General features: G+C 44.5%; 1 protein-coding gene across 1 annotated transcript; it reads right to left on the bottom strand.

Annotated features, from left to right (window-relative positions):
* Positions 1-1,221: 1,221 nt before the first annotated feature.
* On the bottom strand, positions 1,222-27,371 carry LOC311147991 (uncharacterized protein). The gene is made up of 4 exons (XM_084184863.1): positions 27,093-27,371; positions 13,600-14,535; positions 13,063-13,374; positions 1,222-5,888 (listed from the first exon to the last, which is right to left on the bottom strand). Exons 2-4 carry the CDS (start codon positions 14,450-14,452, stop codon positions 3,877-3,879), a joined length of 3,177 nt encoding a protein of 1,058 aa, XP_084040989.1. The 5' UTR covers positions 14,453-14,535; positions 27,093-27,371; the 3' UTR covers positions 1,222-3,876.

Raw genomic sequence — 27,371 nt, 5'->3', positions numbered from 1 at the left:
ATCCCTCCTGAGATGTGTGCAAACCTGGTGGCCAACTACAAGAAACGTCTGACCTCTGTGATTGCCAACAAGGGTTTTGCCACCAAGTACTAAGTCATGTTTTGCAGAGGGGTCAAATACTTATTTCCCTCATTAAAATGCAAATCAATTTATAAAATGTTTGACATGCGTTTCTCTGGATTTTTGTTGTTATTATTCTGTCTCTCACTGTTCAAATAAACTTACCATAAAAATTATAGACTGATCATGTCTTTGTCAGTGGGCAAACGTACAAAATCAGCAGGGGATCAAATACTTTTTTCCCTCACTGTGTATATTGTAATTATTTTGCACTATGGCCTATTTATTGCCTTACCTCCATAACTTGCTACATTTGCACGCACTGTATATATATTTTCTGTTGTATTTTTTGACTTTTTGTTTTGTTTTACCCCATATGTAACTCTGTGTTGTTGTTTTTTATCGCACTGCTTTGCTTTACTTGGCCAGGTCGCAGTTGTAAATGAGAACTTGTTCTCAACTGGCTTACCTGGTTAAATAAAGGTTAAATAATAAAAAAACTAAAAAAAAACTCTTACGAACCACGTTGGTCTCCTACATTCTAGACCTGCTGTACTTCGGTCAGACAGCCCCTGAGCTTCAGACACCCAAGTTCCATTCCTGAAGATGCACATTCCTCTTTTCCCTTCAGGTTAGAATAGAGATTTAGAAAACTTGAACATTTACTTCTGCCATTTTGTAATTTCTCTGTAAAAAATGTATATAATAAGTCAATACATTTTTAATATCAAGACGTTGTTTATGACCATCAAACAGCTACTGTATTACTCTACTGTTTGTCCTAGGGGTGGAGGTTCTGGACAATTAACCACCTCTCCTCGCCTCATCAAGTCTCACCTCCCAGTCCAGTTGCTGCCCAAGTCCATCTGGGAGCAGAACTGCAGGGTACCGTATGTGTACCTTTATGCTTGTCCTCTATGTTTCTCTGTTATATACCTCACTCACTCACTCACTCACATGGCCAAGGACATAAGAACAACTTCTTATAGACATTCGTGGATGGAAAGAGTGAGTGAACAAGATAATAAAGTATAATAATATAGGACTGCCTTCATCATCTAAAGCATTGTACAGTTCTTAAAAATGTCACAGCATGTAATACAAGTGTAATAACACATAATACTGTAAGTACTGTGAATAAACAACACGTTATATCAGACATCTTTTTTATATTTATCATATTTATTTGAAACCAGATAAGAGGCCGCAGCGCAATATAATACAACTTCATATAGAAACAGTCAATTAGCAAATTAATGAAATTAATATGTTGGAAAATCTCTAATACTATACTTCTGCACTGTGACTACTGTTCACAGAGGAGGACAGATTGGTTTACTGTGCTATGGCACAAACAACACAAACATCCCCACAACTGCCAATCACTGCTGAAGGTTCTCCTAACCCAACCACATAATGAAATGAAGGAGAAGGCAGAAGTTGCCCCAGATCACTGATATAGCGTCAGATATTCTTCCTCCATCCAAATGGTTAAGGTTAGAATTGGAGGTAGGGTAATCTGATCCTAAACATGTACTTATAAGGATGATTTCTACAGTACCTCGAGCTGAAAGTGAATGGAGAAACAGCAAAGTATGCTGAAATCAGATGGGGTCATTGGAATGTAGGCAACAACACAACCCCATTGTACTGTACTGTAAATATCAAACAAGTCAAGCATTTCACATCACAGGGAGAGACTGCACTGACACTGAGGGAGGCAGGAAACAGAAAACAGCTGATCCTGTAGCACAGGGACCCGGGTCGTGTTCAGTAGGACACGTTTGGAAGGATTTTGAAACAGAAAAAAATAAATGAGTTTCTTATTGGACGGGTTCAGGTAGTACCTCCCCATTTTACTCTGTTTCAAAACATCTTCTCCCATTTTGTGCCTATTTTACTTAACCCAGGTCTCAAGTGGAGATATGGGACTGAGGATTGACTCCTGGGCTTTGTTCAGTATCACTCAACATTTTTTAACTGTTTTCAAATGGACACAGCTCCAAATTAGAGAGTGCCATTGACACTGCCCTTTAACCCCTAAACATTAAACGCTAACCTCTACTGCAATCCCAGGTACTGTTGTGAAACTTCTTTCAACACTTCTATCCCGAACAGAGCCCTGAATATCAGAAATTAGGGCTGGACAGTCACTGTTCCCAATATTCCTCCATAAGCCATGACCAGTCATCACTTTCTTGGCAGATAACTCTGTTGAACGCCTCAAAGACCTCAGCAAGACCACTTTAGATTGTCTTCATGGTAAATACCTTTTGATCATTTTTGAAGTGCACCTTTATTTACAAACATCCAAAAATAACAGTATTGACATACTTTCTTATGTTACATAATATACTTGTATAATATTTTCCTCTTGAGTAGTAAAAATACTTCAGTCTAGAGTGCTCAGGTTTAGGCTTATAGACGTCTGTAGAGTACTACAGTACAGGAGTGGTGTGGTTCATAGTAGGCAAGTGTTATGAAATACAGCTGCTTAGCTGTATGGAGCAATGAGTATAGCTACAAAAAAAAAAAAGTTCACGTTGTGCACTGACATGCTGCAACTGATAAAATATTGTAGGTGTGTTTATACTGTTGTCAGTTATATTGCGTGTTACAAAATGCAGTCATAGGCTTTGACGGTCCGTGATGATAGAATGTACCACAATCAGCAGGTGAAATGTATCAGCATCATTTTCAAACTAAAATGTCTGGTTTTAGCAGGAACTATTTTAGCTACAGCTCCGGGCATCAGCCACAGTTTCACAGGATAATGCACTTTCTTTCTGCCTGTCAGTTCAGTTGTGTCTCTAAGGGGTTGTTTTTACTTATGTAATAAACATCACATTTACATACAAGGCAGACTATTGAAACAGAAACTCAATTATGAGCCAATTACCAGCAATCCTATGCATGTGGACTGCTACCTTCCTGCTAGAGGAAGTGTGGGAAAAGACCACTGTTGTCAGTCAGGTAATGTGTTATTCATGTATTTTTAAGCATAACTTGAAATCAACCACCAACGTGATCAATGTATATGGCACAAATCTTAAAAACACATATGCATCAAGTTGAAATATCAAGGACAGCAAATGAATACTATCAAAATGTAAATACATTTTCACAAGGAGGACAACGGCTTTCAGAAAGGTAGGAGCCACGGCATTCATATTTAGCATACATCCATCAAACAATGGATTCACAGAGGGAATGGTAGGGATGACCAATAAATATTTTAAAGAATCCCTGGGTCGTCACCAATATGAATCCTGTGTCAATCCATTCCTCTGTTCACTCAAGTCCACCTTAAATAATAGTGCTACAAAGAGTGAATGTACAGTACATGCTGATGTATGTGATGCTTGAAATGCAGCGAGTTAATCAAATGTACATAGGTGTGTATCTGTAGGTGTGTGTTGGTGTGTGTGTGTGTTCTGTTGTTCACACATGTGCTCTATGCCCCAGAATCTGAGTCAGGTTGGCCACACCTTTGCCAAAAAACACAACATTTGAACCACTCACATTTAGAGCAAACACTGGATAATGTCCCATATAGGACATCTGTTCAACTCAGTGGATATGAAAGCTTTTATGTATTTTCCCTCATCTTCTCAAAATAAGTCCTATGTCCATGATTCACGTAACATTCCTCATGTAGTTGAGTCAATGTTTATGATAAAGTCTATCTAGTTGACTAGATAGATTTAAAGTTATTATCTAAGGGTTAAGGTCTTATGTAAGTTTGTTTTTTGATGGTTTTGTTTGGGGCTTGGTCATTGGTCCTGATGTCCTGGGTTGGAGTTGAGAGTTATGGGTTCAGAGGTCAATAATCTCACTGCTGACGCTGGCTAAGTCGTCCTTCCTGCTGACCTCCATGTAGCTCTTCCCTCCCGCTCCCTTCCTCCCTGCCCACCCCCTCTGGGTCTCAGAGTCTGGGGTGAGGAAGGGCCTTGTGTCGTCTCCCCCGTCTTCCCCAATATGCCCCTTGGAGGTTCTGGAGGGGCGCAGGGAGACGGGACAGGACATTGAGGAGGGGACACTGGCACCCCCGTCCCCGGCCCAGCAGTGCCCCTGGTGAGAGGGCGTGGGGGGAGCAGTGACCTGCCTGCTGGGAACACTGCTGAGCACACTGCCCCCCAGTGGCACGGAGGACTCTGTACAGGCTGAGCGATCTTCACTGCTGTCAGAGATCTGGGGGTCGCTGTTCCTGCGGAGCCAGGGGCCCCCCTGACTGACAGCTGAGCCCGGGGAGGGAGTGGGTGAGGGGGCGCAAAGGGGCTGAAACAGGCTGCCCCCATGAAGGATGTGCTTTCGATGCAGGGCCTCATCGATGCTGCGGCTCAGGTCGATGGGGGAGGGGGGTCGCAGGTCAAACTCATACAGAGACACCCCTGACTCCTTCTCCTGCTCCAGGCTGCCGCTAAGCATGTGCAGTGGGGGGCGGCCTAACGCCTGCAGCAGAGATCCTGTGGACCCATCCGACACCCCCCTTTCTGCAGACCTGCCTCTCTGGTTGCGTCCACGGTTGCTGTCCTTGACGCCGCGTGGCTGTGAGGGTGGAGCCTCAAGGTTCTGGTTTCTGATCAGACTCTTGCTGATGTCGGCCCCCGAGCGCTCCTGCCCCGCCCAGTTATTAGGCAGTTCCTCCGCCCCGCCCCCTCCTACTACTACTCCTCCCACTCCGTTACTCTCTAACTTCCCACAGGGCTTCCCTGTCAGGCTCTGGACTATCTTGGACCAGCAGGTGTGTTTATGAGTCGACCCAGATGACTGTCCAGGTGAGGGGAGATCTCCTCCCGCCCTGCTCTCCGCTGCTCCCTCCTCTCCTCTCCCTTGGGCCCCCCGGGGCCTCCAGAACACCCAGGAGCCCAAGAGGATGAGAGAAAAGGCCCAGGCCAGCTCCAACAGCCGGGCCCAGAAGTGAACCAGCCACCAGTCCCAGCAGAAGCGCCTCCAGTCCCCCAACATCCCGTAGAGCCACAGGGTGGCGTAGATGTGGAGTCCACAGCACAATGCCCCTAGGAGGGCACACAACACCAGCACACGACCCAGCACTGACCCTGCCCTCCTACCCCCCGGCCAGGCTTTAACTGCCCTCTCCTCCTCTGGGATGGGTGGCTGGGCAGGCGGGTGGTGGAGGTGGGGGAAGACGTAGCACAGGAAGCCCAGACAGAGTGCCAGGCCCCAGCAGAGAGACAGGGACTGCAGGGTGACAGGCACAGCTGGGGACAGGGCTGGGGAGAGAAGGTCAGCAGCCAGCAGCAGGGTGCACTGTATTACAGCCAACACAGCCAACAGAGGAGGGTGCTCAAGAGCAGAGGGCAGCAGACTCACACCTGCCTCCTTCATGGCGAGCAGCGCCAGTGCAGCCTGAGCCCATACCAGTAACGGCAGAGGGAGGTTATAAAGAGCAGTCACTGCAGGCCGGGGAAGAATCTTCCTTGTTCCGTATGGGTCAATCAGGAACAGAGCTGCCCTGGCTGCGCCCACCAGGAGAAGGAGGGCGTTGGCCAGGACCAGCGCACCACGGTGAGGGCAGTGCATGCTGGGGGCTAGAACCAGACCCAGGGCGGCTCCAGCCAGGAAGAGCAGGAAGAGGATAGCCGTGCCGTAGACGTGGAGCCCCCAGGCGAAGGCCAGCGTCCTGCTCAGGTCATCCCACAGGAGAGAGGTGCCGTTGGGGGAAGAGAAGGAGGAGGGAGAGGAGGAGGGAGAGGAGGATGGGGGGAGGCGAGGGCGGCCCACGGGGATGGAGTGGTTCCTCTGAACTGGGTGGGTGTCATTTTTTTGAATTTGTAGAGTAGGGGTGATGTGGAGAGGGGACGTCCCTGGAGGCAGAGAGAGAAATTCTTAATTCATCATATTGAACTGTCCCAAAACATCTGTAATGATTGACAATAATACTCAAAAACACTTTCTTTAACAGAGCAGAACCCAGCTATAACAAGCGGACACATACAGTGGACAATCTACCCCACAAGAGGGGGCTAATTTCCTATGAGAAGAGTGTATTGAGAGCACAGAAGGTTCTACTCCACAAGGCAACAAATAACCCACAGGGAGTTGAATATTTTGACCTTCTATTCTCATACCAGGCCAAAGGACACTCAACAGTGTTTTCCAATGAGGGCAAAAATCACAAAGGGTAATTGTGAAACAGTTCACCTCTTTCAACCCCACACAGCCCTCATAAACACTCCAAATAGTAAATAGTCTGTCTCTCTCTCTCTCTCTCTCTCTCTCTTATTAGCACCCCTTCTCCACCTCTTGTTCTCCCTGATAGTACGTGTGTGGCAGGTAGCTAGATAGTGTGTGTTTGTTGACAGTCGTCGGCTCTTACGTAAGACACCTCCCAGCGAGCCCAGCATGGGGCCTACAGACTTGACCTGGACAAACTGTCTTCTCCTCTCTACTGTTAGAGACTGGAGCACAGATTAGATAGCACGCACACACATTAACACATCCCTACTATACGAAAGTATTGCGCACATCACACACACTCGTCCGTCAGACACATGCACACACCTTAACACATACTGTATGTACTTTAAGAAAGTAGTGTGCGCATCACACACACTTGCACATCATATGCACACACACACACACACACACTTGCAGGTGAAGACATGCACACGCACACACACTTAATTAATGAAAGGTATCTTGAGGTGAAGACATGCACATACCACACAAACTCAGTGACATTAAGCTATTAAGGAGGGCTGAGTCTTCAGTCATTTAGAATGTATTTTAATTGGAGCTCACTGCTTACTACTAGATTATGTAATTGATGAGATCATCTCTTTACATAATCTTTAGATAATGTAAAAAACATACACAGTGCCTTCAGAAAGAATTAATACCCCTTAACCTATTCCACATTTTGTTGTGTTACAGCCTTAATTTAAAGTGACAAAACATTTTTGCAAATTTATAAAAAATGAAATACAGAAATATCTCATTTCGATAAGTATTTACACCCCTGAGTCAATACATGTTAGAATCACCTTTGACAGCGATTACAGCTGTTAGTCTTTCTGGGTAAGTCTCTAAGAGCTTAGCACACCTGGATTGTACAATATTTGCACATTATTATTTTACAAATTCTTCAAGCTCTGTCAAGTTGGATCTTGATCATTGCTAGACAGCTATTTTCAAGTCTTGCCATAGATTTTCAAGCTGATTTAAGTCGAAACTGTAACTAGACCACTCAGGAACATTCAATGTCGTCTTGGTATGCAACTCCAGTATATATTTGGCCATTGTGTTTTAGGTTATTGTCCTGCTGAAAGGTGAATTTGTCTCCCAGTGTCTGTTGGAAAGCAGACTGAACCAGGTTTTTCTCTAGGATTTTACCTGCTCTATTCTGTTTCTTTTTATCCCAAAACTCTTCCTAGTCCTTGCCGATGACAAGCATACCCATAACATGATGCAGCCACTACCATGCTTTAAAATATGAAGAGTGGTACTCAGTGATGTGTTGTGTTGGATTTGCCCTAAACATAATGCTTTGTATTCAGGACATAAAGTTCATTTCTTGGCCACATTTTTTGCAGTTTTATTTTAGTGCCTTAATGCAAACAGGATGCATCTTTTGGAATAGTTGTATTCTGTACAGGGTTTTTTCTTTTCACTCTGTCATTTAGGTTAGTATTGTGGAATAACTACAATGTTGTTGATCCATCCTCAGTTTTCTCCTATCACAGTCATTAAACTCTGTAACTGTTTTAAAGTCACCATTGGCCTCATGGTGAAATCCCTGAACGGTTTCCTTCCTCTCTGGCAACTGAGTTAGGAAGGACGCCGGTATCTTTGTAGTGTCTAGGTGTATTGATACACCATCCAAAGTGTAATTAATAACTTCACCATGCTCAAAGGGATATTCAATGTCTACTTTTTAATTTGTACCCATCTACCAATAGGTGCCCTTCTTTGCAATGAATTAGAAAACCTCCCTGGTCTTTGTGGTTGAATCTGTGTTTGAAATTCACTGCTCGACTGAGGTCCCTCATTGAATTTCAAACACAGATTTAACCACAAAGACCAGGGAGGTTTCCCAATGCCTCACAAAGAAGGGCACCCAGTGTAATTGTGACTTTAAAACAGTTTCAGAGTTTAATGGCTGTGATAGGAGAAAACTGAGCAAAATAGCATGAGTTGAGCTATACAACTGCACATTTTCCTCTGCCCCATGGCAAAATCTGTAGAATTGCAGGAAATTTGCTTTAAAACAGCAACATTTTCTCTCAGCCTCATGGCACAATGTGTATAATAGAATGAGATTAGCTATAAAACTGCACATTTTTGTCAACATTTGTCTCAAAATTACTGTAGCTGGCTATTTAATTTGATCATGCTTTGAGATACACCCGGTTTTATGCTGTTTTAGTCCTCACAACATGTCGCCCTGTCACCTACAGTAGAACCTTATGAACAACATGTGGGGAAACAAAATTGGCCATGCTTTTTTTCCTACCAGATCCGCGATGTAGTTGTCCGGTTTACAAGGTCACAGGCTCCCATAACTGTTATGACTATTTATTTACAAGTTAATTACAATTTGCTTTTTGCTTTAGCGTCATCTGTACCTGATAGAGCAGATCTAGTCTCACATGCGGAAGTAAGCCATCTGGTGCGAGAGACTCATTGGGATGGAGAATAGAGCAGACCCAGAAGTTCTGACTGAATGGACGCACATTTGAACGCCCAAGGATGGTCCACTTACTTTGTGCTGTTAGAATTAATGCTATGAAATCTTGCGATTTCATTAGGACAGTTCCCCCTCATAGCAAAAAGCTTTCAAAACAATCCAAGCAATGTTCGCAAGCCTATGTGCCCACGGAGGCGGAGCTGCTGCTGCTGGCAGTCACTGAGGGGCGTAGCAGTAAGTAACTGAACAGCTTGTTTTAAACAATATATTTTTAAAACAGGAAGATGTACACATTTACCGCACTTTTATGAGTATTTAAAACATAATTATATAATATATATATATTTATCACGTCCGTGGGCGGGCTGCCGCTGTTATGGACATTTTCTGTGTAACACCTTTAATATATCTGTGGGAATGGAGCAAGAAGCGCGACACATACTGAAACTATCAAAGACCTGTCACAATATCTATCACATATGCCTGTTCCCGCTCCCTTCACACACTCGCTCACTCTCTCTCTCTCTGACGCTCACTCTCTCTCTCTCTCTGACACACATGTACATGTGTTCACAATTCCATTCATCACCTCCAACCACCAGAGCTTAAACACTAAGATAACACTGACAGGGTGGACTACCATAACACGACTTACAGTGCATTCGGAAAGTATTCAGACCCATTGACTTTTTCCACATTTTGTCACATTACAGCCTTTTTCTCAAATGGATGAAATTGTTTTTTTCCCCTCATCAATCTAAACACCATACCCCATAATGACAAATCAAAAACAGGTTTTTATAAATGTTTGCAAATGTATTAAAAATAAAAAACTCAAATATCACATTTACATAAGTATTCAGACCCTTTACTCAGTACTTTGTTGAAGCTCCTTTGGGGGACCTTCAATGCTGCATTAATGTTTTGGTACCCTTCCCCAGATCTGTGACTCGACACAATCCTGTCTCGGAGCTCTCATGGCTTGGTTTTTGCTCTGACATGCAGTGTCAACTGTGGGACCTTATATTGACAGGTGTGTGCCTTTCCAAATCATGTCCAATCAATTGAATTTACCACAGGTAGACTCCAATCAAGTTGTAGAAACATCTCAAGGATGATCAATGGAAACAGGATGCACCTGAGCTACATTTCGAGTCTCATAGCAAAGGGTCTGAATACTTATGTAAATGAGGTGTTTCGCTTTGTCATTATGGGGTATTGTGTGTAGATTGATGAGGATTTTTTTTTGTTTTTTATCCATTTTAGAATAAGGCTGTAACGTAACAAAATGTGGAAAAAGGTTTGAATACTTTACGAAAGCACTGTATACTGTCCAAACGAGAAATTTATGGGGTTTGGCTAAACTTTAATCCCAATTTGTAACCATACATTCTACCAGTCTCTCCCAGCCCTCTCTAAAGACACACACGCACACACATGCACATGTGCGTGCTCACTAGCTCATGCACGCAAGAACGCACACACACACACTTGGAGAAGTAAAGAAATGATGAACAGAATCATCTGAAGGAAAGGTCTGACAGAGAACACTCAGAGCTCTTTGAGTCCTAAAGGCCAGTTATACTTGGTCTAACAACATGTCTGTAGACAATTAGAATGCGACTGTCAGTTTCCTTGTTGCACAGACATGAAAAAAGTTTAAAGGCTGGTTTACAGTCTGTCTATCAACATGTCTGTAGACAATTGTCGTCCGACATCAAACTTGTCATTGCCATTATGAAAAAGTATAAACACAAAACGACAGCCTCTGCATGACATTAGCAGTCCGGTTCTCCAAATAGCATACATTCTCTATTTTAACACCAATAAACCCATCTGTTTAAAAATGAGTTCAGTAAATGTCAACCTAGCAAGCCAGGCAACTAAAATCTATTTCTAAACAATGTGTTGGTTCGTTGCTAGCTAGTTAGCTAGCTAGCTAGCTGGCTAGCCAGTTCAAATAATGACCAGAGTATAGCTGACAACGTCTTAACTTTAACTACGTTTTATTTATTATTACAGGAAAATAAACCCACAAACACATAATTATTTACAAGGTAATGGCAAGCTTACAGAAAAGACCTTACTGCCACAGTGTGACAAAACAAATGTAGGTCATTTTATCTGAGAATTTTAGAACTCCATCATCTTGTCACAGGAAGATTTGGTCTGGTTGCTGTGGCAGTCCGGTAACCATGACAACAGACAGTTGCTGAGACTTAAACTTTTTTCATGTCTGTGCAACAAGGAAACTGACAGTCGCAGCGACGGTTTACAGACACTCCACCGGAGTATAAATTAAATGTTGTTTTGACCAGCGACACTTATCACATTCTAAAGGTATACAGACATGTTGTTAGACCAAGTATAAACTGGCCTTACGTCTCTGCGACTGTCGCAACGTCCATTGCCGGGGTTACCATGGTCAGTTGCCTGGCTTGATTAGTTGCCTGGCTTACTAGGTGGACATTTACTGAATTCATTTTTAAACAGATGGGTTTATTGGTGATAAAATAGAGAATGTATGCTATTTGGAGCACCGGGCTGCTGATGTCATGCAGAGGCTGTCGTTTTGTGTTTACGCTTTTTCATAACAACAATGACAAGTTTGATGTCATATGACAATAGAATGTTCATGATGTCGCTATGACAATTGTCTACAGACATGTCGATAGACGGACTGTAAACCAGCCTTAACTCACCCTGAAGAACACACCATAAACCTGACACACTGACTGATGGCTCCTTCCAACATGTGTTACACTTCCTGGCTCTCTCTCACTTTCTCTCACTCCCTAGTCTATTAAACAAAATATTTTAGTAACTCCCTTCTCTTAACTACACTCTCCTCTTCATGAGCAGCAGGACTCAGACATGTCCCAGATGTGCTGCTCAAATTTCACAGCTGGAGGCACTTGGAAGTCCCCACTCTCTAACACACACACACACACACACACACACACACACACACAAACGTTACGACACACTAACGAGACCAAAACACGTGCCAATACACACAAAATACATATGGAAGCACATACTGTATAAACATCTCTCTGTTATCATTATTATGAGTCATTAGTTAACCAACCAACCTCAGTGTTCTGTAAAGAGGTATAGTCGTTCAGTTTCAGTACACTCCTGGGGATAACAGACCAAATGGAGGGTTGTTTAAACGTTGCTCGAATGTTGTCCCCATGTGTCATATTTTTCCTTCTCTGTCTGCTTTTCCTCTCCTCCACTTCTCCCCTTCCTCCTTCACTCTCTCCATCCATCTGGTTTTCATTATTCACCCTGTGTACTTTCTATACCCCTACCTCTCCTTCTGTTTTACTTTCTCTTTCACTCACCTCCTTACTCTTCTATGTCCTCCTTATCCCCTTCCATTGTTCAAACTCTCAGCATCACTCTTTAATCATTTATCTTGTTCTTTCCTCTACAATCTTAGAATTAGTGGTGACTCGATGAACCCTGGAGATCCTCAAGGACCCATTGATAGTCAATGGTTCATATTTGCACCTTTGGTTAGTTGAGGGGTTCTTGGAGGAACCTTTAATGTTTCAATGTAGCAAAGGGTTCCTGGAGGAACCCTGGACTGGAGGCGTGGCTTAGTAAGGTGCGTGGCTTTCCGATAGATCTTTTTTGGCCTACCGTTAGAGTTAATGTCATTCTTGTTAATCTGTTCTGTTGTATTTTCATGTTAAGGTTGAACATTGACAGTTTTGTAGCTTCAATGAGGCGTATGAGTTCCCAAAGTGCCTAGTCAAATCCCGAAGTTGGAATAGTTACTAGATGTAGTTAGCAATGTTAATATTATATCAGAATATGTAATATGCATAAACACTCCATTTCTATAATTTTATAAGCAGTGTACAAACTTAACATGATGAACAGAAGGACATTTACTCTAATTGGTGGCCAGAAATAATGATCTGAAAGCCACGCCTCCAATAAGCCACACCTCCATTCTTCTGATATATTATTTCAAATGTTCAAAATTACACCCATCCCATCACAAAAAGGTTCCATCGTTGTAGCAACCCAAAAGGTGTTCCAGGCACATTTACTTCTAAGAGTGCACTACATTGTTTCTATGCTCTTCTCTCTGTCCATCTTTCTCTCCTTCCTGCCTGAGTCTACCCTGCACACCTCCACTTTCCATCCCTCTCTCGCTCACTCTGTCTCTGCCTCTTCAGTCCTTTGAGCCTGTTCCAGGAACTTCCAGTAAAAACTCCAGCTGCATAAATAATTCAAATCTAAATCATCACAGGAAAAGGAAACTTAGGCCCAGTCAAAGTGGCCATTGTTTTCCACCCTGGGAACTACAACACCCAAAAGCCTCCTTTCTCTACCTGTCTTGGTACTTGTTGTAGTTCTTCCTGGTTCAGTAGCCTTTGTTGGTTGATTGGTTGTGTTTGTTGAAGTATTTTTGTGTTCTGCTTTTGTTGCCGTCGTATTGGTTGTAGTTGTGGTGGTCTCTCCTTGTGTTGTGGTACTTGGCTGTTGATTGGTTGAGCTGGGGGTGGGTCCTTGAGGTGCCGCTGACTTTGGCTGTTGATTGGTTGAGCCAGGAGTGGTTGCTCTGGGAGATGGTGATGTCACAGTGGAGGTCTGTCCTGCTATTGGTCCGTCTGTGGCTGTAATAGTGTTAGCTGTCATATCACCTGAAGAAAGACACAAGAGACATGAAGCAGCCCCTCTGCTGACAACTACATAAATGTCACTCAAATACTACTCAAAAGTTATAACAACATGATAAAGAACCACTCAGAGATAATAGCATAGTACTCAATCTCCAGTTATGGATGGCAGTCTACTACTCCATTAGTCATCCTAGGTTAAAACATATTCCTCTGAAACGACATATAAGTTCATCTTTAGGTATACACCTGTCACTGCTCCTCCACGGACTGTTGATTGTGACACCACAGGGACGACTGTCAATCTAATGTCAGGTGACTGTGTGGAGAGGATCTTATTGGCTGTTGTCAGGGCAGATAGGCGGGGCTGGACAGTGAGGCTGACCGTCGGGGTCATCTGTGCTTTGGCCTTCTTGGATGATGGCCCTCCGCTGAAAGCCGTCTGAGCCTGTGGCCGGAACTGTGCCATTCCATCTGATGTTGTCAAGGCAACCGGTGACTCTTTCTTCACAACAGCCATCGCTGTAGGGACAAATTCACTTCCTGATCCAGTTGTCTGCCAATCATCTACATCCTCTGGTACGATTGGTCCACCAGATTCCCTGCCTCCTGATGTCACTGGCTCAGCACCTGAGAGTTTGGTGGGTGGGAGCGCAGATGGTCCCTTTGCAGATGCAATCCCACTTGGTTCTGGGGTTACCATAGTACCTGTCCTAGCCTCAACAGAAGTGGACAGGCTTTGGGCAGACCCAATGTTGAGTTTCTGAGAGGGGGAATGGGATTGACTGAGGTCTATAGTTCTAGTCTGTGTTGTGGGAGTGCCCATTTCTCCCCCACCCTGTCCCAGGTCAGAGCCCCCTTCGCCCCTACCTCCTCTCTCTGTGGACCAATCACCGTTGGTCACTCTGACAGACCTGTCGCTCTGACCTCTGGGACGAGAGGAGGGCAGACTGGGTTTGAGGGATGGAGTGTTGACAGGGTCTGGAAGAGAGGAGGATGAGGAGGAGGAGGAGCTGACCATCACTTGGCCAGAAGAGGGATGGAGGGAGGAGAGGAGGAGGAGGAGGGTGAGGATGAGAGTGAGGATGGATGCAGTGGCCATGGTCTGGCTGTTGAGGGTAATGATTTATACAGTCCCTCTGTTTGTCTTTCCGTCCGTCTGTCACACCATCCTCCTACTGGGCTCTGTAGACACAGACAGAGCAGAGAGACATGGATGAGGTTAACTCAGTATAGGAGCGAATATTATAACATGCACGCCACAGTCTTTGGGTGCTGGGAATAAAATGTAACTTCCGCAGAACACACATGATTACCTCTGCATATTTCATTTACACTTTCACTTGGTACAGCTCTCAGGGACCACACATACAACCACATAAGCAGTACACATGTATGTACAAATGAATGAATGAGTGAAATTGTATTTTTGTGTCAAATCTCCAGTTGACAACCTATCTCTTACGGGATTAATTGACACATATATAAACATTACAATGATTCACAGTGTTAATTCAGTGATCATTCTTACGGTGTTCTACGTAGTGCACACCGAATAAAGAATGAAAAAGACATCAATACATAATAGGAGATAAGGTTATCCAAACAATAATAATATTTATTTTTATCCTTATTTTACCAGGTAAATTGACTGAGAACACATTCTCATTTACAGCAACGACCTGGGGAATAGTTACAGAGGAGAGGAGGGGGGGATGAATAAGCCAATTGGAAGCTGGGTATGATTAGGTGGCCATGATGGTATGAGGGCCAGATTGGGAATTTAGCCAGGACACTGGGGTTAACACCCCTACTCTTACGGTAAGTGCCATGGGATCTTTAGTGACCACAGAGAGTCAGTACACCCGTTTAATGTACATATGAAAGACGGCACCCTACACAGGGCAATGTCCCCAATCACTGCCATGGGATCTTTTTTTTATACCAGAGGAAAAAGTGCTTCCTACTGGCCCTTCAACACCACCTATAGCAGCATCTGGCCTCCCATCCAGGGACTGACCAGAACCAACCATGCTTACCTTCAGAAGCAAGCTAGCAGTGGGATGCAGGGTGTTAGGCTGCTGGTAATAAAACATTTAAAAATTTATAAAAACTACAGATAAATAAATACAGAAAAATTAAACGGAAGGCGTTGTACATGTTTTACAACACTGTGAAGCTCGAGGGGTCAGCACAGCTTTAGATATGAAGTTCTACGTTTGTCTCTCTCTGGCGTACTTGGGTTCATATTGTCTTTGTGTGAGTCTCATTCTCTTTTGAGGAATTTTTGTATAGATTGTGTGTGTGTCTATGTGAGTGTGTGCATTTGTGTGTGTGTGTGTGTGTGTATGTGGGCCCCGCTACGACCTCCACAGAGCCATAAAACAAGCAAAAGGACAATATAAGAACAAGGTGGAATCCTATTACACAGGCTCCAACGCCCGACGCATGTGGCAGGGGCTACAGTCCATTACGGATTACAAAGGAAGACCCAGCCGAGATCTTCCCAACAATGCCTCTGTACCAGATTAACTCAATGCATTTTATTACGCTTGGCAGTAGAATGGCCTTACTGAAGACCTCAGTGACTTTCAACGTGGCACCGTCACAGGATGCCACGTTCCAACAAGTCAGTTTGTCAAATTTCTGCCGTGCTAGAGCTGCCCGGTTAACTGTAAGTCCTGTTATTGTGAAATGGAAACATCTAGGAGCAACAACGGCTCAGCCGCGAAGTGGTAGGCCACACAAGCTCACAGAACAGGACCGCTGAGTGCTGAAGCGCGTAAAAATCTTCTGTCCTCGGTTGCAACACTCACTACCGAGTTCCAAACGGCTTCTGGAAGCAACTTCAGCACAGAAACTGTTCATCGGGAGCTTCATGAAATTTGTTTCCAAGGCCGAGCAGCCGCACACTAGCCTTAGATCAGCATGCGCAACGCCATGCGTTGGCTGGAGTGGTGTAAAGCTCGCCGCCATTGGACTCTGGAGCAGTGGAAATGTGTTCTCTGGAGTGATGCATCACGCTTCACCATCTGGCAATGGATGGACAAATCTGGGTTTGGCGGAAGCCAGGAGAACGCTACCTGTCCCAATGCATAGTGCCAACTGTAAAGTTTGGTGGAGGAGGAATAATGGTCTGGGGCTGTTTTTCATAGTTTGGGCTAGGTGCCTTAGTTCCAGTGAAGGGAAATCTTAACGCTACAGCATACAATGACATTGTAGACGATTCTGTGCTTCCAACTTTGTGGCAACAGTTTGGGGAAGGCCCTTTCCTGTTTCAGCATTACAATGCCCCCGTGCACAAAGCGAGGTCCATACAGAAATGGTTTGTCGAGATCGGTGTGGAAGAACTTGACTGGCCTGCAGAGAGCCCTGACCTCAACCCCATCGAACACCTTTGGGATTAATTAGAATGGCGACTGCGAGCCATGCCTAATCGCCCAACATCAGTGCCCGACCTCACTAATTTGGACTATTTTGTGTATGTCCATTACATGAAATGCAAATAAAAATCAATTTAAATTACAGGTTGTAATGCAACAAAATAGGAAAAACGCCAAGGGGGATGAATACTTTTGCAAGGTACATCAATGGGGCTGAGCTACCTGCCATCCAGGACCTCTATATCAGGCGGTGTGAAAGGAAGGCCCGGAAAATTGTTAGACTCCAGCCACTCAAGCCGTTCTCTCTGCTTCCAAACAGCAACGGTACTGGAGCATCAAGTCTGACACCAACAGGCTCCTGAACAGCTTTTATCCCCAAGCCAGAAGACTGCTAAATAGCTAACAAAATGGATACATGGACTATCTGCAATGACCCTTCTATAATGACCCTTCTCTATGCACACTCACACGCTCACTGTATGCACATTCTACACACTCACTCACACACATTCCAACACACACACACACACACACACACACACACACACACACACACACACACACACTTTCTCACACAGACATAACACACACACACATTCATACTGACTCTACACACATGCACACACACTCACATACAATCATCATACAAGCTGCTGCTACTCTGTTTATCATATATCCTGATGCCTAGTCACCTTACCCCTATACATATCTAACCCTCCCACTCCAGTATCCCTGCACATTGTAAATATGGTATCGGCACTGACCCTGGAACTGACCCTACATATAGCTACTGACCCTGGAACTGACCCTGTATATAGCTGCGGACCCTGAAACTGACGCTGTATATAGCTACTGACCCTGGAACTGATCCTGGAACTGACCCTGGCACTGACCCTGGAACTGACCCTGTATATAGCTACTGACCCTGGAACTGAACCTGTATATAGCTACTGACCCTGGAACTGACCCTGTATATAGCTACTGACCCTGGAACTGACCCTGTATATAGCTTACTTACTTTTCGTGTTTCTCGGGTGTTTTGTTATAGTACTACTGCATTGCAAGCAAGAAAGTTATTTCCCTGTACTAGTGCACGTGACAATAAAAACTTGAACTTGTGTGTGTGCCTATATAGAGGGGTGTTTATAGCTGTTCTACTGTGCTGACTCAGAGGGCAGGTCACTGAATTCTCCCAGAGGTCTAAGCAGCACGACACCAGGACACACACAGAGGGGTGTGGTGTATAGTTACAGTGAGTCATTGACACACGCACATGATCAAACGTGCACGCACACAGACACACACACATGCACGCAAGCACACACAAACAGACCAGACTTTGGCCTGCAATTTAAGTCGCATAATGCAGAAAGCCTGCAAAATGACGAGAGCAAAGGAGCAAAGTTGGTTTCACTCCTCCAATGCAGATGGGCAATATCTCTCTATTTGTATCTCTTTCTATCTCACTGGCTCCTTGCATCTCTCTTTCTCTCTGCCTCTGACACTATAACTACAGTTTCTCTCTATACCTCGATTACTAATACTATCCTCTGTTCAACTGAATCTCTCCAGCTCTGAATCCATAGCAGTAACATTGGCTGAAGGTGACACAGTATAAGACAGTTGCAAAGCTGCCCAGAGGCTCCTACAGTGCATGATTACACAATCATATCAGTACCACTCCACACTGCCATTCTGTCTAATCCACTCTTAACTAGGGGTGGGCTTTTGAGGTAGTGATGGAAGCGAGTGAGCTGTTCTGGTTTCAAGCACCTCAGGGTGTGGAACACAGCACTAACACACCTGATCAAACTAATGGATGGGTTGAATCAGGTGTGTTAGAGCTGGGCAGAAACAAAAGCATGGACTGGAATGGCTCACCCCTAGGTCTTCTAAAAAAACACCCCTTCCTTCAATGTGGCATCCTCTGACTCAAAATCCCCTCTATCCACATTACCAGTCTTTGTGACCCACAGAGGAGGGTGAAACTACCCCAAGGCACAGATCAGCTTACACTCACCAAATCCTAACATCAACCATTAGGGAGGAAAACAAAAAACTGACTTAGGATCAGTATCTGGGGCAACCTCATCCGACTCCTTATGACTCATACATGCCCCTTGTATAACAAATACGCCTCATTCTCTAACTCACATGTAGAAGAACAAACATCTGTGTGCTAATCTTGACGTGTGTTTTATGCTCATGAACAACACATGCGTGAAGAGGTTATGGTTATAGCTTTTCTTTCGAAAACAAGGACATTTCTATGTGACCCCAAACTTTTGAACGGTAGTGTATATCTTGATTTGATACACGTAAGTATTCAACCCCCTGAGTCAATACATGTTAGTATCACCTTCGGCAGTGATTACAGCTGTGAGTATTTCTGGGTAAGTGTTTAAGAGCTTTCCACACCTGGATTGTACAATAAATGCACATTATTCTTTTAAAAATTATTCAAGCTCCATCTAGTTGGTTGTTGATCATTGATGAGTTTAAGTCTTGCCATAGATTTTCAAGCCTACTTAAGTTAAAATTGGATCTAGGCTACTCGGGAACATTCAATGTCATCTTGGTAAGCAACTCCAGTGTATATTTGGCCTTGTGTTTTAGGTTATTGTCCTGCTGAAAGGTGAATTTGTCTCCCAGCGTCTGAAAGCAGACTGAAGCAGGTTTTCCTCTCTGATTTTTCCTGTGCATAACTCCCTAGTCCTTGCCGATGACAAGCATACCCATAACATGTTGCAGCCACCACCATGCTTGAAAATATGAAGAGTGGTACTCATTGATGTGTTGTGTTGGATTTGCCCCAAACATAACACTTTGTATTCAGGACATAAAGTTTTACTTTAGTGTCTTATTGCAAACAAGATACATGTTTTGGAATATTTTTTATTCTGTACAGGCTTCCTTCTTTTCACTCTGTCAATTAGGTTAGTATTGTGGAGTAACTACAATGTTGTTGATCCATCCTCAGTTTTCTCCTAAAACTGTGTTTTAAGTCATCATTGGTCTCATGGTGAAATCCCTGAGCGGTTTCCTTCCTCTCCAGCAACTGAGTTAGGAAGGACGCCTGTCTCTTTGAAGTGACTGGGTGTATTGATACATCATCCAAAGTGTAATTAATAACTGCACCATGCTCAAAGGGATATTCAATGTCTGTTTTTTTACCCATCTACCAATAGGTGCCCTTCTTTGCAAACCATTGGAAAACCTCCCTGGTCTTTGTGGTTGAATCTGTACATAAAATGCTCAACTGAGGGACCTTACAGATAAATGTATGTGTGGGGTACAGAGATGGGGTAGTCATATAAAAATAATGCTAAACACTATTATTGCACACAGAGTCCATGCAACTTATTATGTGACTTGTTAAGCACATTTTTACTCCTGAACGCATTTAGGCTTGCCATAACAAAAGGGTTGAATACAACACATTTCAGCTTTCATTTTTTATGAATTTGTAAACATTTCTAAAACATAATTCCACTTTGACATTATGGGGTATTGTGTCTAGAGCAGTGACACAAAATCTCAATTCAATCAATTTTATATTCATGCTGTAACAAAACAAAATGTGGACAAAGTCAATGGGTGTGAATATTTTCTCTTCTACAAATAGAGAAACAGGTGCAAACACTTATTTCCAAAACTGAATGGCTTCTAAAAATCACAGGCAAATATCAGGATCTCTAAAGTTAATTCCTTAAGCTCAAACTAAACGTCTAAATCTGAAAAACCAAGCCACGTACATTGGAGCAAGCCAAAAGACCTCTCCAATTCTGAAAGAAATCTCTGTTCCAGATTCAACTGAAATTACCACATATCATAGCCATTTTTGACACAGACATTGCCCAGATAGACATGCACACACAAACGCATGCACGCACACACACACAAACTCTCTTTCTCTATATTTCTTTCACACACACACACATTTATGTCAGATTCCAGAGAGTCTGAGGGTCTGACATGTCCGTTAATTTGAATGAATATTTCCAGGAACAGAGACTAGCCTGTTTGTGGACAGAGGGATCTCTGAGTTCTCCTCAGCAATCCCCAGTCTGAACGGTGACATACTGGCCTCCATGCGTGTGTGAGTGTGTAATAAAAATGATCAACAGACTAATAATAGCATACATGTGGACAGTGGGAGAGTGAGAATCAAGAGAAGAGTAAGAGGGAGGCATTGAGCTGGATGACAGTTAGACAGAGAGTGTAGTGAGAGAGTGACAGAGAGGGAGAGGGACAGACATAGAGTACTCTAGAGAGCTGTGGTTCCACAGTCCAACAGAACAGTTCAAGTATTACTGCATATTCTTATGCATCTATGGCCTGTTAGCGTGCCATGTAGGGGAGAGGTGAGAGGGTGAGGGGGATGTGTGTGTGTGTGTGTTTGTGTACGGGGTAAAGGAGGTGGGAGGTGGTCGATTAACAGTTAAGTTTCCACCATCTTGCAGGAATGTAAACACACAACTTACTATCAGACCAGACCCTCCCTCCACCGACACACACACACACTAATTCACTCACAGTATTCCCAACAACTCTGACTCAATACCATGTGGAGAAAACATGTGGAGTAATAAATACATGCAGTAGTTGTGCACCTACAGTCTCATGACAGTTATCTCCATACTGTGAAGTACTTAAGGATCTGGTTAAAGGCACTATATTAGGGCTATAGACACACCATCATGAACCAGCCATACAGGCACTAAAGGTTGTTGACCCTGACCCTCTGCCACTCTGTCTGGGGATATAACCCTGTCCAATGTGACTTTGACCACACAGAAGAGTCGGTCACATGATGAAGCCTTAGAGAGGTGTCCACTAAGTTAGGCTTGTTACACTGGCTCCAGAACCAATCATCTGAGTCCTGCTGTCCCGTTTTGATCTCTGGATGAGGCAGATATCCAGCTAGGTCTGAGGCGGACATCTTTCTCTGATGTTCTCCTCTTCTGAGACAGGCCACAGTTCAAAGGTTAAGGTATTTTAACTGCAGATAGGCACACTGATGCACGCACGCACAGACACACGCACCTGCACACACACACACACACACACACACACACACACACACGGGTCAAATACGGGTTGCCTTGGCAACACTAATGAGTGAAGCATACAGAGGATCATACCCATGGAACCCCCTAACCTACATTTGCTGTGACCACGACCAGTTTAGACGTGAGACCAGTTTAGATGTGAGACCAGTTTAGATGTGAATGCAGAAAGAGCAGAGACACACACACACATAAAACACACTCTAATTGGCAGACTCTTGACCGATTGAAACAGCTGATAGTAGTGGAATACTGAGGAGTCTGCCGATCCCAAGATGAGTCACTGACATATCAAGAGAAAAACTGCTGATGCACAACCAAATTTCGAAATTGCACCTGGTGTATTCTACTATTCTTCCTCGCTTATGTCGCTTATGCCTGCCTACACACTTATTCTGTCTGTTCTAAGTGTTTTGTGACAGTTCTCAATGTTCTGTCTGTGTTCTGTCTGCGCTGTGTTCTGTCAGGACAGGTTTTGGGGTTTGTTGTGAGTAATGTTCTCTGCCTGCTGTGTGTTTTGTCAGTCAGAAATGTTAACTATTCTGTCCTGCTGATGGGTGTTCTGTCTGTGCTGTGCACTTTATTGGAGAGGATTACTATACCATTATCCTGCCAGCTTCACAACTCACTCTGGCCTAAAAGATGAAAGAATGATAAACTCGTAACAGATTAAACATATAGAAGTTGGCTATGATATTCCATACCTTCAAGGTGTTCTTGAGTGTGTATGGTCTGTACATGTCCACAATTTGAAAGCCCCTTCCAAAAGCCCACTTCTCTAAAATAAGAGTATCAAAGCAGGCCGTAAATCCTCTCGGGCAGAAGGCTGTTTTGGAGGTTGACAGCTGTTATTCTAGTCGGCGGATCGCTGTGTTTTTGTTTCTCTTCGCAATCCAAGTCGTCTGGCAGGGCTCTGCGTTCAATCCAGTAGCACTCTGGAGCAGATTGCCGGAGCGTTTATACGATCCAGAGGCGCATTGGCATTGTCTCTCCCTCCTTCCTTCTCTCCCTCTATCCCGTCCTCCGCTGGATTCAGCCGCGGTTGAAGTCCTGATGAGAAACAGGTGGATCTAGATTCTCCAACGGCCCTGTCCCTTCTCGGCCTCTGGCCTTGGTTGGGCCACCCTCGTAAACACAGCTACAGTTGAAGTCAGAAGTTTACATCCACCTTAGCCAAATACATTTAAACTCAGTTTTTCACAATTCCTGACATTTAATCCTAGTAAAAATGCCCTGTCGTAGGTCAGTTAGGATCACCACTTTATTTTAAGAATGTGAAATGTCAGAATAATAGTAGAGAGAATGATTCATTTCAGCTTTTATTTCTTTCATCACATTCCCAGTGGGTCAGAAGTTTGCATAAACTCAATTAGTATTTGGTAGCATTGCCTTTAAATTGTTTAACTTGGGTCAAACGTTTCGGGTAGCCTTCCACAAGCTTCCCACAGTAAGTTGGGTGAATTTTGGCCCATTCCTCCTGACAGAGCTGGTGTAACTGAGTCAGGTTTGTAGGCCTCCTTGTTCGCACACGCTTTTTCAGTTCTGCCCACACATTTTATATAGGATTGAGGTCAGGGCTTTGTGATGGCCACTCCAATACCTTGACTTTGTTGTCCTTAAGCCATTTTGCCACAACTTTGGAAGTATGCTTGGGGTCATTGTCCATTTGGAAGACCCATTTGTGACCAAGCTTTAACTTCCTGACTGATGTCTTGAGATGTTGCTTCAATATATCCACACAATTTTCCTTCCTCATGATGCCATCTATTTTGTGAATTGCACCAGTCCCTCCTGCAGCAAAGCACCCCCACAGCATGACGATGCCACCCCCATGCTTCACGGTTGGGATGGTGTTCTTCGGCTTGCAAGCAATCCCATTTTATCTCCAAACATAACGATGGTCATTATGGCCAAACAGTTCTATTTTTGTTTCATCAGACCAGAGGACATTTCTCCAAAAAGTACGATCTTTGTCCCCATGTGCAGTTGCAAACTGTCTGGCTTTTTTATGGCGGTTTTGGAGCAGTGGCTTCTTCCTTGCTGAGTCGATATGGGACTCGTTTTACTGTGGATATAGATAAGTCAACTTAGTGTATGTAAACTTCTGACCCACTGGAATTGTGATACAGTGAATTATAAGTGAAATAATCTGTCTGTAAACAATTGTTGGAAAACTTACTTGTGTCATGTACAAAGTAGATGTCCTAACCGACTTGCCAAAACTATAGTTTGTTAACAAGAAATGTGTGGAGTGGTTGAAAAACGAGTTTTAATGACTCCAACCTAAGTGTATGTAAACTTCCGACTTCAACTGTAGGTCACCCCTGATACAAGTCAGTATTTTACATCCATGTCTGTGGACATCGGGAGATGACGTGGAAATCGGCCACTTGGGGCAACAGTGAGCATCTGCCTCTGATTCAAAAGGTTGCAAATTTGAATACAGATATTTGAGATTTTTGTTTTTATCCTATCCCAAACCTTATCTCTTACCTTAAACATTCGGAGTTCATGCATAACTTTAAGATTTCGGACTTAATGTCAAAACTTAACCTCGAAATTTGACATTTGCAACAACTTCGAAATTCCAAGCATCCGCCTCTAACCCTAGGAAGCTCTTTGCCACATTCTCCTCCCTGCTGAATCCCCCCCCCCCCCCCCCCCCTCCTCCTTCTCTGTGGATGACTTCGTCAACCATTTTGAAAAGAAGGTTGACGACATCCGATCCTCGTTTGTTAAGTCAAATGACACTGCTGGTCCTGCTCACACTGCCCTACCCTATGCTTTGACTTCTTTCTCCCCTCTCTCTCCAGATAAAATCTTGCGACTTGTGACGGCAGGCCGCCCAACAACCTGCCCGCTTGACCCTATCCCCTCCTCTCTTCTCCAGACCATCTCCGGTGACCTTCTCCCTTACCTCACCTCGCTGATCAACTCATCCTTGACCGCTGGCTATGTCCCTTCCGTCTTCAAGAGAGCGAGAGTTGCACCCCTTCTCAAAAAACCAACACTCGACCCCTCTGATGTCAACAACTACAGACCAGTATCCCTTCTTTCTTTTCTCTCCAAAACTATTGAGCGTGCTGTCTTTAGCCAACTCTCTTGCTATCTCTCTCAGAATGACCTTCTTGATCCAAACCAGTCAGGTTTCAAGACTGGTCATTCAACTGAGACTGCTCTTCTCTGTGTCACGGAGGCTCTCCGCACTGCTAAAGCTAACTCTCTCTCCTCTGCTCTTGTCCTTCTAGACCTGTCTGCTGCCTTTGATACTGTGAACCATCGGATCCTCCACCCTCTCCGAGCTGGGCATCTCCGGCGCGGCTCACTCTTGGATTGCGTCCTACCTGACCAGTCGCTCCTACCAAGTGGCGTGGCGAGAAGCTGTCTCCGCACCACGTGCTCTCACCACTGGTATCCCCCAGGGCTCAGTTCTAGGCCCTCTCCTATTCTCGCTATACACCAAGTCACTTGGCTCTGTCATATCCTCACATGGCATCTCCTATCATTGCTACGCTGACGACACACAACTAATCTTCTCCTCTCCCCCTTCTGATAACCAGGTGGCGAATCGCATCTCTGCATGTCTGGCAGACATATCAGTATGGATGACGGATCACCACCTCAAGCTGAACCTCGGCAAGACGGAGCTGCTCTTCCTCCCGGGGAAGGACTGCCCGTTCCATGATCTCGCCATCACGGTTGACAACACCCTGTCGTTCTCCGCTAACATCAAGGCGGTGACCCGATCCTGTAGGTTCATGATCTACAACATTCGGAGAGTACGACCCTGCCTTACACAGGAAGCGGCACAGGTCCTAATCCAGGCACTTGTCATCTCCCGTCTGGATTACTGCAACTCGCTGTTGGCTGGGCTCCCTGCCTGTGCCATTAAACCCCTACAACTCATCCAGAATGCCGCAGCCCGTCTGGTGTTCAACCTTCCCAAGTTCTCTCACGTCACCCCGCTCCTCCGCACACTCCACTGGCTTCCAGTTGAAGCTCGCATCTGTTACAAGACCATAGTGCTTGCCTATGGAGCTGTGAGGGGAACGGCACCTCCGTACCTTCAGGCTCTGATCAGTCCCTACACCCAAACGAGGGCACTGCGTTCATCCACCTCTGGCCTGCTGGCTCCCCTACCTCTGCGGAAGCATAGTTCCCGCTCAGCCCAGTCAAAACTGTTCGCTGCTCTGGCGGCACCCCAATGGTGGAACAAGCTCCCTCACGATGCCAGGACAGCGGAGTCACTCACCACCTTCCGGAGACATTTGAAACCCCACCTCTTTAAGGAATACCTGGGATAGGATAAAGTAATCCTTCTACCCCGCCCCCCCCCCCCTTTTACTCCAACCCCCCCCCCCCCCCCCCCCCCCCCCAAAAAATAAAAAAAATAAAAAATAAAAAAACACATTGTAAAGTGGTTATCCCACTGGCTATAAGGTGAATGCACCTATTTGTAAGTCGCTCTGGATAAGAGCGTCTGCTAAATGACGTAAATGTAAATGTGATGTTTGAGTAACATGGATGAATGTATAATCCTGACATGAGACTGTGAGAGCTAGTTGCATAAACACACTCAAACACACAACAGGCTGCCAGCTTGAGAGCACATACCTCAGTTTCAAAGGAGTACGCTTAAATCACACACACACACACACACAGAACTTGTGCACAACAACTTGTTGCTTGCTCTTTCAACGAACCATAGGCTATTTGTGCAGTCCACATCCACAATAGAGATCTCAATCATCCCCTCATTGCGTGTGTCCAATGGAACCATCTTTCCGAGGGTAAATTGGGGATCTGGGTCTGTCAGTATTTAAACATGAGTAGGTCGTCGTGAGGAGAATAGTCTAGCGTAGTATCAGGTAGCCTATCATCGCTTCATTGGGAGGAAAGGATCGTCTTTCCTTGCCCGTTTTTTCCGAAAGGTTGGTCTAGGCTACAGAACCGACGATGCTGCCAAGTAGGCTATCGCAACTGGCAGAGAATGTCCGCAGCAGCCTGTCCCCACTGTGCCAGCCAGCTCAGAGATTCCCAACTATAGAAAAACGACCACAGCCACTCAAATATTTCGATTTCATTAATTCATATTGACAAAATGTGGCACACAGCCCGAAATAATAAGCTCATTATATAAATGGCATATGAATATGGTATCTTCAAGCGCGCAGGTATGGCTAAATCACACATTAATCACTCATAGCCTGTAGTAGGCCTAACGCATTTTCTCCTCTGTTCATACAGTTTTTATGTATCCCAAGCTCGCCTTTCATTATTCACAACCAACCTGCGCCCATGTGTCCTGTCCTCAGATATGACATCATCTGCGTCAGATCATGACTCCGGCATACATGTCGCTACGGGCAAAATGCGTATCCACAGCCCTCTGTCTCGCGCTTCCACCTCTGGTGAGCCGCAACCTATAGGCTAAAATACATAGTCAGTCTTCTGTCGATTTTGACTTGGATTCCCAACGCCAGTTCTCTCTACAATAAACCAAACCAGCAGGAGCAAGCGCGCTAACTGACGCACCCTTCAGATTGCTCAATCTCTCTCTGCCGCTCTC

Source organism: Coregonus lavaretus, assembly GCF_964263955.1.
Source record: "Coregonus lavaretus genome assembly, chromosome: 20".
Lineage (NCBI taxonomy): Eukaryota > Metazoa > Chordata > Actinopteri > Salmoniformes > Salmonidae > Coregonus > Coregonus lavaretus.
The sequence above is the reverse complement of the archived record's forward strand: the minus strand, read 5'-3'. Positions and strand labels throughout refer to the sequence as shown.

Coding starts and splice junctions, on each gene's coding strand:
- LOC311147991 (XM_084184863.1), bottom strand. CDS start 14,452: ATGGCCACTGCATCCATCCTCACTCTCATCCTCACCCTCCTCCTCCTC. Junction 13,375..13,599: donor CCGTGGAGGAGCAGTGACAG/GTGTATACCTAA, acceptor GTCTTTCTTCAG/GTGATATGACAGCTAACACT. Junction 5,889..13,062: donor TACAACAAGTACCAAGACAG/GTAGAGAAAGGA, acceptor CTCTGCCTCCAG/GGACGTCCCCTCTCCACATC.